This window comes from Notamacropus eugenii, chromosome 2 (genome assembly GCF_028372415.1).
Source record: "Notamacropus eugenii isolate mMacEug1 chromosome 2, mMacEug1.pri_v2, whole genome shotgun sequence".
NCBI classification, from domain to species: Eukaryota; Metazoa; Chordata; class Mammalia; order Diprotodontia; family Macropodidae; genus Notamacropus; species Notamacropus eugenii.
The window spans coordinates 381619102-381632463 of NC_092873.1; the positions used below are offsets into that span (position 1 = coordinate 381619102).

At 39.9% G+C, this 13362-nt stretch overlaps 1 protein-coding gene across 1 annotated transcript in view; it reads left to right on the top strand.

Annotated features, from left to right (window-relative positions):
• LOC140528954 (SLAM family member 9-like) overlaps window positions 1–9780 on the top strand; it is a 31819-nt gene extending 22039 nt beyond the window's left edge. The window contains exons 3-7 of the mRNA XM_072647318.1: window positions 2598–2882; window positions 3258–3380; window positions 3642–3733; window positions 4169–4259; window positions 7348–9780. Of these exons, the coding sequence (XP_072503419.1) occupies window positions 2598–2882; window positions 3258–3380; window positions 3642–3733; window positions 4169–4249 (581 nt within the window). The 3' untranslated portion in view covers window positions 4250–4259; window positions 7348–9780. The remainder of the gene's footprint in view (window positions 1–2597; window positions 2883–3257; window positions 3381–3641; window positions 3734–4168; window positions 4260–7347) is intronic.
• Window positions 9781–13362: the final 3582 nt, after the last annotated feature.

Here is a 13362-nt window from a genome sequence, read left to right on the forward strand (position 1 = left end):
TTATCCATTTTACATTTCATAATATTCTCTCTTATTTGGTCGTAAATTCTTCCCTTCTCCATAGATCTGACAAGTAAACTCTTCCTTGCCCTCTAAATTTGCTTATGGTATCACCATTTATGTCTAAATAACGTACCCATTTTGACCTTATGTGAGATGTTTCTATGCCCGGTTTCTGCCATACTCTTTTCCAGTTGTCCCAGCAGTTTTTGTCAAATAGTGAATTTTTATCCCAGAAGCTTGAGCCTTTGGGTTTATCAAACAATAGATTACTATTGTCATTTACTACTGTAAATTTACTACTGTCTTATGTATCTAACCTATTCCACTGATCCATCACTATTTCTTAGCCAGTACAAAGTAGTTTTGCTGATTGCCATTTTACAATATAGTTTTAAATCTGGTACAAATAGACCGCCTTCCTTTACATGTTTTCATTAATTCCCTTGACATTCTTGACCTTTTGTTCTTCAAATGGACAAATGTAAACTTGTAGGATGTGGGACAGCTAAGTGGTCTGGTGGATAGAACACCAGGCCTAGAGTTAGGAAGACTCATCTTTGTGAGTTCAAATCCAGTCTCAGACATTTAGTAGCTGTGTGACCCTGGGCAAGTCACTTAACCCTTTTTGCCTCAGTTTTCTTATTTGTAAAATGAGATGGAGAAGGAAATGGCAAACCACTCCAGTATCTTTGCCAAGAACACCTGAAATGCGGTCATGAAAAATTGGACATAACTGGAAAATGAGTGAACGATAACAAAACTTGCAGCAAGAAATAAACTTTGAAATAATTAGAATCATCCAAAAGTAGGAATAGATTGCCTTTAAGAGGCATTTCTTTCCCCCTCATTAGAGTTCCTCAAGAAAAAGCTTCAAGAGGATGACCTCTTATCAGGTATGTTGTAGAGCAGGACTTAAACTTTCTCCACTCAAGACCCCTTTACATGTTTTGGCAGTATTGCTTGGCTCTGTGTGGCATGAGGGCATGCACAGTGCAAAGTGTGCATGCCTTGTGTTCAGAACCAAGGCTGCTATGAAGTTTTGTGATGCCACATGGGCATGAGCTGCCAGAAACACCTAGATTCATTATATGTTTGATTTTGAATTAATTTTTGGTCCTTGTGTGTTCAGAAAACTTCTACTGTTGCCAAATTTTTTGTGACTCCATATGGGGTCATGACCCATTGGTTAAGAAGCACTGTGTAGAGGAGATTTTTGAAGAGAAACTGGTGGCACTAGTTGATCTCTGACATTCTTTCCTCAGAGGTAGGTAGTGTTATGGATAGAAGCCCAAGCCTGAAGTTCAAATCTGGCCCCAGACATTTAGCAGCTGGTTAACTCTAGCCAAGTCACTTAAGTGTTATCTGACTCAGTTTTCTTAACTGTAAAATGGGGATAATAGTAGCACCTCAATTACAGGGCTGTTGTGAGGATAAATAATATACTAGTTGTAAAATGCTTAGCACAGTGCCTACTTAGCAGATAGTAGGCACTGAGTAAATGCTTATTCCCCTTTCCCTTGTGCCTCTGAAAGAGTGGCCAAACTGCCCTTGAGGAACACCACCAAGCTGGCAAGGGAAGAGAGGACAGTCTGCCTCTGATTCCCTGGGGCCTTAGTCCTTTCCATGGCTTCTGTTTCCATCTTTAAAAAATGAGGAGAAAGTGCTTTGGGAGCTTCTTTGATCCATGTGTAGCTTTTATAAAGCTCTGGGGTTTCTCATTCCAACTCTCCTCACCCTGGTGAGTTAAGAGCCAGTGGAAGGTGCTACATGTCCTCAGGGCTCTAGAGGAATCCAGAGACACTGGGGTGGGGTGTTTTCTAATACTATTGACTCAAGCTCCCACTCCAGTGTTTTCCTGAAGGATAACTGCCAATAAATAGTTTCCCCAGTGTCATTTAGCCAATTTTCACCAGTTAGCCTTTACAAGGGATTATTTTATGAAAAGAAAAGATGTACAAACACCCACCCCCATAACCAGGGGGTATACTGTTTCTTAGATTTCTTAAGTTTTGGGGGAGAGTGGACTCAGACTAAGAAGTCTGAGTTCATAGCTTCTATGAACATTCACTGCTCCAAATTCATTTCTACATTCATCATAAGCAATGGAGCAGTTAGTGTCTTAGGGATCCCTAGATTTGGCTCTCATTCCTTGGAGTTTTACTTGCTACCAGTCAGCAAACTCTGGTCTAGACTGCTGTCACTGGACTTGGGACGGCTCACTTCCCCAACCTTCAGAAGCTCACAAAGTCATAGCTATCTCCAATACTTCTTCACCTAAAATCAGGAAAAGAAGAAATGCAATGAGAAAAAGAATGGAGGCCCATATTCACAGACCACATGACACATCTGCTGAGGAGGCTATTTATCCCCTTCCCACACAGAACTCACAGTATGTCTTCCTCAGTCAGCCAGGGAAAAAAAGCTGGACACTTTTGACTTTTCAATGCACACCCAGTTCTGGCTCCACAGCAAATTAAAAATCTATCTCTTTGCCATGGGGATTATATAGGCCAAAGGAGCTGCTCATGGTTATGAGGGCTGGGTTTGGCCAGTCCCTTATTATATTTGAATCTTAGTGTCTGTTTTGTTCTCAGAGCCCATCTTCCCCAAGATCAAGATACTTTCAAGTTTCCTGACGTCAGACTGGTGCCACTTCACCTTAGCATGCGAGGTCATGGGAGACACTAAGGACGTGATAGTATCCTGGAAAAGTGGAGATATCCCTAACCTGCTACCACAAGAGGAGAATCTAGGGCTGTTATCTAACTCTAGTATACTAAATCTGTCCCTGCCACGGAGTGTCCAGGATTCCTCTCTCACCTGCAGAGCCAAGAACCCTGCGGAGCAGAAAAGCTCCACGTTAAACCTTCGTGATGCCTGTAAGAATTCGAGTGTGGCCTTCTTGGGTAGGGGAGGGGGGAGGATGTAGGGTGGAGCTGATGGTGTGGAAGGAATAAAGGAGGAGGAGAATAGCTAGATAAGTTGGGGGACCTTGGGAAAAGGAGCAGAGGACTGGTCATTTACCCTCTCCATTTCTCTAGCCTCCAATTATGTATTTCTGTTGAGGGTACCACAGTCAGCTACTTAATTTTTGGTGAAATGAAATAAATTAGGTCAAAACTTTACTTCTCTGCCCTCTGCTCTCTCAGACATTTATCACCATTCTGTCAGTTGTCTCTCTCTCTATCTCTTTTCTCCTTAAATTGGTGTCTCTCCCATTTCCTTCCTGTTCTTGTATCTCCTGTTCTTTAAAGGCCGGCTCACATCAGATCTCTCAAGGCACCACTGGCTGAGCGGACTTCTCCTTCTACTCATATTGTTGGGGATCCTGGGGATTGGACTGTGTATCTACAGAAGAAACCAAAAGAAGAAAGAAGGTATTGGTTGAAAGCAAGGATCCTCTCCTTTCCCTTCTTAATTAGGGTCCCTCATCTGCTAGTTTTGAACAGGGGTGATGCCTAAAGGGTGATAGGTGTGGCATTTACCCTTAAAGGAGGGGACATGTCATGCAGCTAGAGGAAATTGGGGCAGGGAGCCCTGGATCTCTGCTGGAGCTGGGGAGGGAGAATTAGGATGCTACTTCTTAAGAATGGGGTGGGGGAGAATCAGACCTCTGTCTTCTCTATTTATTGATTCAGCTATGGATTCTTCAAAGAATCGGAGAGATAGTGAAATCAGCATCCAATATGCAGTGATAAATCAAGACGGACCTCCTGAAGTCCAGAACCAGGTGACTGAGGGTTGGGAACACCTAACAGCTCCCTCAAGCCTTTTAGTTCTTTACTGGAACAGGTATCACACCTCCTGTCCCTCCTGTCCTCTTCCACTTAACTGACTCAAAAGGTAAGTCAGGATGCTGTAGTGGAAAGAGTATTGGCCTGGGAGCCAGGAGACTTTGATTCAATTCTAGTTGTATGATTTTGGGGCAAGTCACTGTGCTCCTCTTTGGGCCCAAATTTTCCCCAAAGTCAATCACATTCTGTGACCATCCTATGATCTCTGATATAGATGGCTCTATGCTAGGTACTGCAAGGACACAAAATAAATATAAACCACCTTGTGTTTCTCCAGTCTCTGCTAGAGACCTGGCTCTGTGTCCCTCCCTAAATCTCCAATTTTATTCCCCCACTACCACCCAAGTCCCAATATCTTACTTATCTTCTAGTGCCAAGAAGTTTGTGAGCAGCAGCCACCAGGGAGGAAGCTTCCAGCTACTATTTACAGTGAGATCCAGAAAGTACCCTGATAATATTCAGGTAATGAGGATATAATTGGGGAGATTCTAGACATTTAAGCTGATGTAGGATATAAAAAGGGAGATCAGGGTCCCAGCATGCAAGTCTTTAGCCCCTCTCCCAACATGTCAATGTATTTGAAAGCATTTCCCTTACCTGTCTGTCTCCCTAAGATCTTCTCATTCACATGTAACTACCCCTGATGAGAGGTGGGCCAGCCGCAGAACATCTGGTATTTGCAATTCTTCTTAATTTGGGAAGAGAGGAAAATAACTTGAGATCAGCCCTTGTATGGGGGAGGGTATGGATTTTTTTAGGCACAGTTACACTGGGAGTTTTTGGGGGGTGCTCTTGAAGAGAATGAGGAGGGATAAAGGGAGAGACAGAGATTGCCTCACATAATGGTGTGAATGAACTTGGCAGTAGCTACGCACTCACTGGCATGTCTGTAATTCCTTTCTTGAAGACCATGAGAGGTGACCTTCATTTAAATAGTTAAGCTAGAAGATGCATGTGTGCTTTATTGGGGAAGCTTGCCCCAATAGTAGGATCACAGAGAGAAACATCAGACTTCTATAGTCTGATTTTTTTCCCTGTTCCAGTCTTACTTCCTTTTAGGTTTTTCTTAAATTTATTCTGTTAAAGAATACATTTACCAGATTTAATATTATTTCTCATATAGACTTATGGTCGACTCTAACTTTATATTTTTGGGTTCCCCTTTGATTGTGGCTTGAGTGTGCAATAGGGGTCATTAGGAGAGAAGAATCTTTTCTAGCATAGGGCTAGGAATGCAACCCTCAGCCTATTGTTAAGAGTTTTGTGCTCTAATTGGAGGTATAGCATGAGTCACTTTGTAACAATCCTTCAGGATACAGAATCACTTTAGTTCAGATTCTATTGTATAAATGTACCTCTTAGGCATGAATCAATCTACACACGTAAAGGATATGTGTGTGTGTGTGTGCGTGCGTGTGTATTTAAGAAGTAGTATCCTAATTCCCCCTCCCCAGCTCCAGCAGAGATCCCCATGTTAGGTTTATATGTCCACCTTGGTCTGTCTAGAGCTGGCTTGCAGGGAGGAAAGAATAGAATCTTTATTATCTCCTCCCCTCACCCTTCTCTAAAGGATGATTCCTGCCAGGAAAGGAAGCAGGAGGTTGAGGTTAGAGGTTAGCTACTCTGCCCTCCTCAGAGAGAGGATTACTGGGCTAGAAATATATCTATGTGCTTCTTTAAATATGACTAGAGGAAATTTTTAGGTTCAAGATCAATTCCTGATTGCTATTCCTTAATGGGGAAAGAGTATCCCAAGCTCTCTATATAAGGCTTGACAGCCTCCCTTGCCACCACGTGCCAGTTCCACAGGGAACACACATAGTAAATAGCAAAGAAACCCATTTATCCAAACAGAAATCAGAGAAAGGACATAAGAAGTATAGGAAAGAATGAACTCTTCCATTGGGAGAAAGATAATTTAGTTCAACCAAGAGAGGCTCTCAGATCTCATCCAAGAAGAAATTTTCCAAAGTCTCTAATGTAGCATATGAGGAATAGGGATGTGACAATGACCATTGGATTCTTTACATGTCAGTTTCTTCCGAGAGAAAAAACTTTCTCTCCCTTTAGCAACCTGAAGAGAGGTTGGAATTGCATATGTTCTATCTCATATGGAAACTAGAAGAACCCAGATCTCTTTTCTCTTCCACTCTCACTAATTCCATCTGCCCCTCACACAGTCAGGGGGCATTCAATAATCATTCTCCACCAACGAGGAGACAGTCTAATACAATTGACTATTTGAGTCAAGGGTTACATATGCATTAACCCAAAAGTTCCATCATTTTCCCCACTGGGGACAATGCTTGCCTATGCTGTCTTTGGGTAGGTAAGTGGCACAGTGCTGGACCTGGGTCAAGAAGACTCATCTTTCTGAGGTCAAGTATAGTCTCAGATGCTTGCTAGCTGCTTGACACCCTGGGCAAGTCACTTAACTCTGTTTTTCTGTTTCCTCATCTGTAAAATGAGCTGGAAAAGGAAATGGCAAACCACTCCAATATCTTTGCCAAGAAAACCTCAAATTGGGTCATGAAGAGTCAGACACAACTGAAAAGCAACTGGACAAAATGCCATCATTGATCATATATGCCATTTTTCTCTTTCTAGGCTGCATATATGAGCAAAGAAGTATATAAAAATATGTATACATATGTATGCATGTATGCAAGTGGGAAGGAGGACTGTAGAGGGGCCTATATGTTCCTAAACACTAAATGCCAAGTCAAATTAAGTAAACAGTTATTAAGCACTTAATATGTTCTAGGCACTATGCTAAGAATTGGGGACAGCAAAATTACATTGTCTTCTATTTTTTCATTCTTTTGCTTTTGTTTTGTAATTTCTTGATTTTTCATAAAGTCATTAGCTTCCATCTGCTCCATTCTAATTTTTAAGAATTTATTTTCTTCAGTGAACTTTTGGACCTCCTTTTCCATTTGGTCCATTCTGTTTTGTTTTAAGGCATTCTTTTTCGCATTGGCATTTTGGACTTCTTTTTTTTTGCCATTTGGGTTAGTCTATTTTTTAAGGTGCAATTTTCTTCAGCATTTTTTGGGTCCCCTTTAGCAAACATTATTCATGATTTTCTTGCATTGCTCTCATTTCTCTTCCCAATTTTTCCTCTACTTCTCTTACTTAATTTTCAAAATCTTTTTTGAGCTCTTCTATGTCCTGAGATCAATTCATGTTTTTCTTGGAGGCTTTGGATGGAGGAGCTTTGACTTTGTTATCTTCTTTTCGTTGTATGTTTTGATTTTCCTTGTCATCAAAGTATAGTCTGATTTTTTCCCTCGCATTTGCTCATTTTCCCAGTCATTTACTTGACTTTCGAGCTCCTTGTCAAGGTAGTTCTCTGTTTCTAGTGTGTGTGTGTGTGTGTGTGTGTGTGTGTGTGTGTGTGTGTGTGTGTGTAAGTATAATGTCAGTTGCTGGATCCCTCCTCAATCTGTGGGCCTAGAACTCCAGAAACAGGTGTTGCTGCTGCTGTGAGCTCCTCAATCCCCTCTGCTGTCCTAGGGCTGGGGCCTGACTGCTCTCCTTTCTCATACAGGTCCAACAGCCTTTTTGCACTGACCTTCTGGACTGTCCTTGGCATTTTGGGGTTGAAAAGTATGGAAACTGCCACCGCTGCCAGTGATTCAGTGTCTCTCTCTCCCCTCTACCCCACCAGGCTTTCTCAGGCTCTGTCTGTGCTGATGTAACCCACAGTGGACTGAGCTGTTCTCCTAGCCTGATGGGATAGATGCTTCCTGTTGACCTTCCAGGCTGTTTTGGGCTGTGGGTTCTGGAGCTCCAGAATTTGTTTAAAGACATTTTTTTACAGATATTTGTGGTAGGGTTTGAGGACTCAAGCAAGTCCCTGCTTTTACTCCACCATCTTGGCTCTGCTCTTAGGACGTGTCTTCTCAACTGAAGGTTTTTCAGTCTACATTCTATTTAACTACCTTGTCTATATTTGTGTTAACTTTGCATTTATATTGTGTACGATTGTACATGTGTATGTTATCTCCCCCATTAGAATGTAAGCTCGTTAGAAGCAAAGGTTGTTTAATTGTTTGTATATGTATTTTGTACTCAGTACCTGGCAAATAGCTGTTCAAGGAACAAGTACTGATTGATGGATTGATAATATGTTGGAACGAACATTTAAACCTGAAAATCTCATTATTTCTTGGCTATAGGTGAATTAAGTTGGCCATATTGATTACGCTCCTTTACTACTCTCCTGGCTCTGTTTTCGACTCTCTGGACTTCTCTTCTATGAAAAGTAGTCTTCTCCCTCTGGAAGATCTCTCTACTTACCAGCCCCCTCTTTAAATTGGTGAATTCCTTCTTGGAACCTCCATTTGAGAAAGTACCCAAGTCAACCATGAACAATCCTTTACTTCTTACAAGGTTCTAGAGGCTCCCGACATTTACAATGTATCCACTCTCCCACAGGATTTCCTTTTCAGCTCTCTTTTATTCTCACACTTAATAGTATTTTTTTCCAATTACATGTAAAGATAGTTTTCAACATTCACTTTTTGAGTTCCAAATTTTTTTCCCTCCCTTCCCACCTCCTCAATATAGATTATACTTATTATTCTATTAATTATTAATATTAATCATATCACTATTTCCAAACCAGTTATATTATGAAAGAAGAATCAGAACAGAAGGGAAAAACATGAAAAAAAAATACAAAAATGAAAATAGTCTGCTTTGATTTGCATTCAGATTCCATCAGTTCTTTCTCTGGATGTGGATAAGCATTTTCCATCATGAGTCTTTTGGAATTGTCTTGGATCATTGTATTGTTGACAAGAGCTAAGTCTCTCAAAGTTGGTCATCACAAAATGTTGCTGTTACTGTGTAGTTATCCTCCTGGTTCTGCTTACTTCATTCAGCATCAGTTCATCTAAGTCTTTCAAGGTCTTTCTGAAATCCGTCTGCTCATCATTTCTTTTAGAACAACAGTATTCCATTACATTCATATGCCACAACTTATTCAGTTATTCTCCAACTAATGGGTATACCTCAGCTTTCTTTAATATGTTCTTTCCTTCTTAGAACCTAAATTCCTTGAGAATAGAAGAACTGTTTTTCTTCTTTCTTTGTATTTATGTTTTCAGTGCTTACAACCATTCTTGTAACATAGTAAATGTTTAATAAGTCTCCTGTTTGGTGTAAATGTTACTGTTATTAGTATTGCATTTGTATTAAACAGGGTTTTCTGCTGCAGCTATTCAGAGATAGAATATTAATCTTGATTAGTGGTTGAAAAATAATTACAAATAGCAATATTACCAACAATGCTATGTTTTGAGAAACTTTGTGACAAAAAAACAAGCCTGCTCATCCAGGAATATTTTGAATATTGAGTCATCTAGAGAAAGCTAGGCGACGTAGTGGATAGAGTACTGGGTCTGGAGACAGAAGAATTCATCTTCATGAGTTCAAATCTGGCTTCAGACACATACTAGCTGTGTGACCCTGGGCAAGTCACTTAACCCTGTTGACCTCAGTTTTCTCATCTGTAAAATGAGCTGCAGAAGAAAATGGCAAATCACTATAGTGTCTCTGCCAAGAAAACCCCAAATAGGGTCACAAAGAGTTAGATACAACTAAACAACAAGAAGAGTTAGTGAGACCTCCATTCACATTCTGTGTCTAATCCATATCAGCTGTGTAAACTTGGTCAAATCATTTAAACTCTCAATGCCCTAGCCAACTCTCTAAGACCAAATTGCATAGTGGTTGTCAGAATGCATTAGTAAAGGAAGTTTCTTCATCCATGAGTTTCTTGAACCAATGAAATTATAGGTCTAGTTCCTATTCTTACTCTTTGTTATTTTTAACACAAGTTATGCATATGAAGATAATAAATGATTCCAGTAACACCCATATTTGTGTTATTATATGATTGATTTGCTTGTGCATCATTATTGAATTATAATGAATTATTAATTTTATTTGAATAAAGTATGAACTGAGAAAATTATTTTTAAAAATTGTTTTCTGAAAATTCTGAGTTGTGTGATAATTGTGTGCATGTGCATGTACGTATGTGTGTGTGTGTGTGTGTGTGTGTGTGTGTGTGTTCAGAATCACTGGGATGGGGAGGGTATGATTCGGGGGAAGTTGGCTAATCACTGAGGAATGAGTTCAGGTTGACTTTTGTTATCCATTTGGTTTTGTCCTGAACTCTGCCAAAGAATTTCTAGATCAAATAAAAAAAAATACTGCAAGCAGTTCCCCTTAGGGATACTCTGTGTGTGTGTGTGTGTGTGTGTGTGTGTGTGTATGTATGTGTGTGTGTGCGTGCGTGTGCATATGTGTGTGTATGATGCCACCCCATTCCATTAGATGGTAAGCTGTTTAGATATCAGTTTTCCATCTTTGAGAAATGATAGGCACATGATAAATTTTTTGCTTGAAGCTGATAACCTCCAGCTCCCCCATGGTTCATGGTTATCCTGGAGGGAAGCTTCCTGTGGTAGTCTCACAGTATAATGGACAGATCACTGCACTTGAAGGTAAAAGACTGGATTCATATCTGACTATAACACATGGCATCTAGTTGACTTTGTCACTTAACTAACCTAAACCTCCATTTCTTTATCTACTGATGGATTCTTTAGTAATTGCACTACCAGTCTCATCGTGTTGTCAGGAAAGCATTTCCTTTTTTTTTTTGTTAAAAAAAAGTAATTTATTTTAACCTTCAAAAGTTTTTTTGAGCTCCAAATTCTTTCCCACCTTCCAGCTCTTCCCTCACTCCTAAAGAAGGCAAGCAATTTGATATCAAATACTCATGTGAAATTATGCAAAACATTTTCATTTTAGACATGTTGCAAAAAAAGCAAGAAAAAGAAAGCAAAAAACATATTCTTCAATTGGCACTCAGTTCATCAGTTCTTTCTCTAGAGGTAGATGGAATTTTTCATCACGAGTCTTTTGGAGTTGTCTTGGTTCATCATTGTTTTGATCAGAGTAGCTAAGTCTTTCACAGTTGATCATCATTACAATATTGCTGTGTTACTGTGTACAATGATGTTCTGGTTTTACTAACTTCATTCTGCATCAGTTCATATAAGTTTTCCTAGGTTTTTCTGAGGCCATCCTGCACATCATTTCTTATAGAACAATAATATTTCATCACAATCATATACCATAATACATTCAATTATTCCTCAATTGATGGGCATCCCTTCAATTTCCAGTTCTTTGCCACCACTAAAAGAGTTCCTATAAGTATTGTTGTACATATAAGGTTCTTTTTTCTTTTATCTCTTGCAAATACAGATTGTAGTTATTTCCTTCTTCCCAAAATATAGCAGAGCAGAATTTTTCCTCTTCTTCTTCTGGTGGGCGTAAGAGTGGCCAAGAATTTTTTCTCTTTCTCTTGGCTTGAGGTTAGAATATGGTTGTGACCTGGTGTCATTGTGGGCTCAACTGGACCCAGTTTGCTTCTGTATTATGTGCTTTGTATTGAGATGACTGATTAAGTCCTCAAAGGCAATTGTTAGATCAGCCCAGAGTCATGGAAGATTTTAAAAGCCCAGTGACCATAACAGCTGAGTATTTATATTCAGGAAATACCATTTAGGATTGTTAAGTAAGATGGATTTTAGTGTGTGTAAGGTGGATTTTTATTATTATTTCTTAGAGTTCAGTTTCTCAGGATTCATAGCTATAGCAATCTCTTGTTTCCAGTTCTCATGATTATGGTTCAAAACATCACCACACTTGTGAAACATTACATAATGATAAATAACATGAACATTTGTGCTTAAATTGTAAACATCCACTGCAACTGCACGGTAAGATACAGGGATGAGGTGATGTAAACTTGTAAGGCTATTGCTGGCAATATGCCTTCTTTGATGTCCTATAAAGCATGTGGGCATGGTCAGTGAATGGGGGGAACACTTAGGGTTGAATTGCACAAGCTGGAATGCTGTGTGTGCCTTAACTGGCCCTCATCGAGTCTTGGGGGGAATTTGTGTTTGCCTAAACCAGCCCCCTTTGAGGCTTGAGAGGATTTAGGGGAATGCACAAGCTGTGCTTGTCTTGATTGAGCCCATCTAGACATAGGAGTAGTTGTCCTCACTTCTCTCCAGCTCCTGCAAGAAAGGTGATAAGGGAATGCTGTAGGAGTTGTGCTCCCATTATCAGCAATTCTCTTGTGAGAAGACTAGACAAGAATAAAGTAAGATTATTAACCCCTTCGAAGCCTTAGTATCTTTCCTGTCAGGCCAGATCAAGAGTGAACCTGTACTTAGCAGCCTTCCTGTGGGCTATGTTTATCTGTCTTACATGGATTTTTATAAACACTTACATGTATAAACACTCTATTCTACCCTGTAATTTAAGAAAATTACATTTGATGCAATCATGAGAACACAGCAGGTCTATTTTTTTTTTGCTGACCAAAAATAGAGCACCAAAATAAGCTAGTTTTGATATAGACAGATATGTATAATAAGGGTTAAAGTGGATGAAAAACAACGACCTTGCTTTCATAGCCTACTTTTGATTCTGATTCAAATTAATTTGCGTACTAAATCAAAGAGTATCTGGCAACTATCTAATCTAGGGGTAGATAGTTATTAACAAAAGAGGGGCTTTGCCTTTTTGCCCAACCACAGGGATTAAAAAGAAAAATCTTACCCTAAAGACATTGCCTAACTTCTGGTTGCTGGATAGGATGACTATAACTAAAGAGCCGTCAGCATTCCCTAATTGGGAGCTGTTCTAGTGACTATATCCTAGCAAGGAGATCTTAGATGTAGCCAAAACTAAGGGTGTGTGCAAAACCATCCACTGCGGTGTGGCAAGAAAATATTAGAATGTCGCTTATGTTTATTTTTATAATAAAACTAAGAAGGAAATTAAACTTTGCTAAAATCTAATAGACTGGCCTTAGCACCCTTACTCAGTCCAGGTAATGGTAGCATCAGCAACAATATCTAGCATTTATATCATGTTTTAAGGTTTGCGAAACATTTTACAAGTATTATCTACTCTTATCTTTACAACAATCCTGGGAAGTAGATGAGATTATTGTCCCTGTATGGGATAAAAGACCCTTACTCAAAATTTTAAATAAATGAAGAGGCTTCTCAATAAGAACAGAAAATGATTTATTACAATTCTCGTGAGAAAGGGGCATCCCTCTACCAGGACAGGGCTAATCTGATGGAAGGAGGTCACTTACAGAAATCGGAGCACAATCTTATACCCTAATGCTGAGAATCCCACCTCCCCACTATCCCACCTCTCCATTGGCTGGGAGGCGGGCTTACAATCTAAGTGTAAAAAACTAGACAAACACCAGGAAATTTTGACCTATACCAACACGCTTCCTCCTCTATTACCTAACTTAACTGCTGATGTGGCTTTTCTATAAGGAGGGAAGGGGGAGAAGGAGGAGCTGGTAGTGTTGATGTGGCAACAGTATAACAAACAAAGGGGAGATCTGAGTAACTTCCAAGTTTTGGCTACAGTTCACAGCACTATCAAAGAAAGAAGGTGGGGGGCATCTGACTGTCCAAAGGCCCTGGATACCTGAAACTCAAGT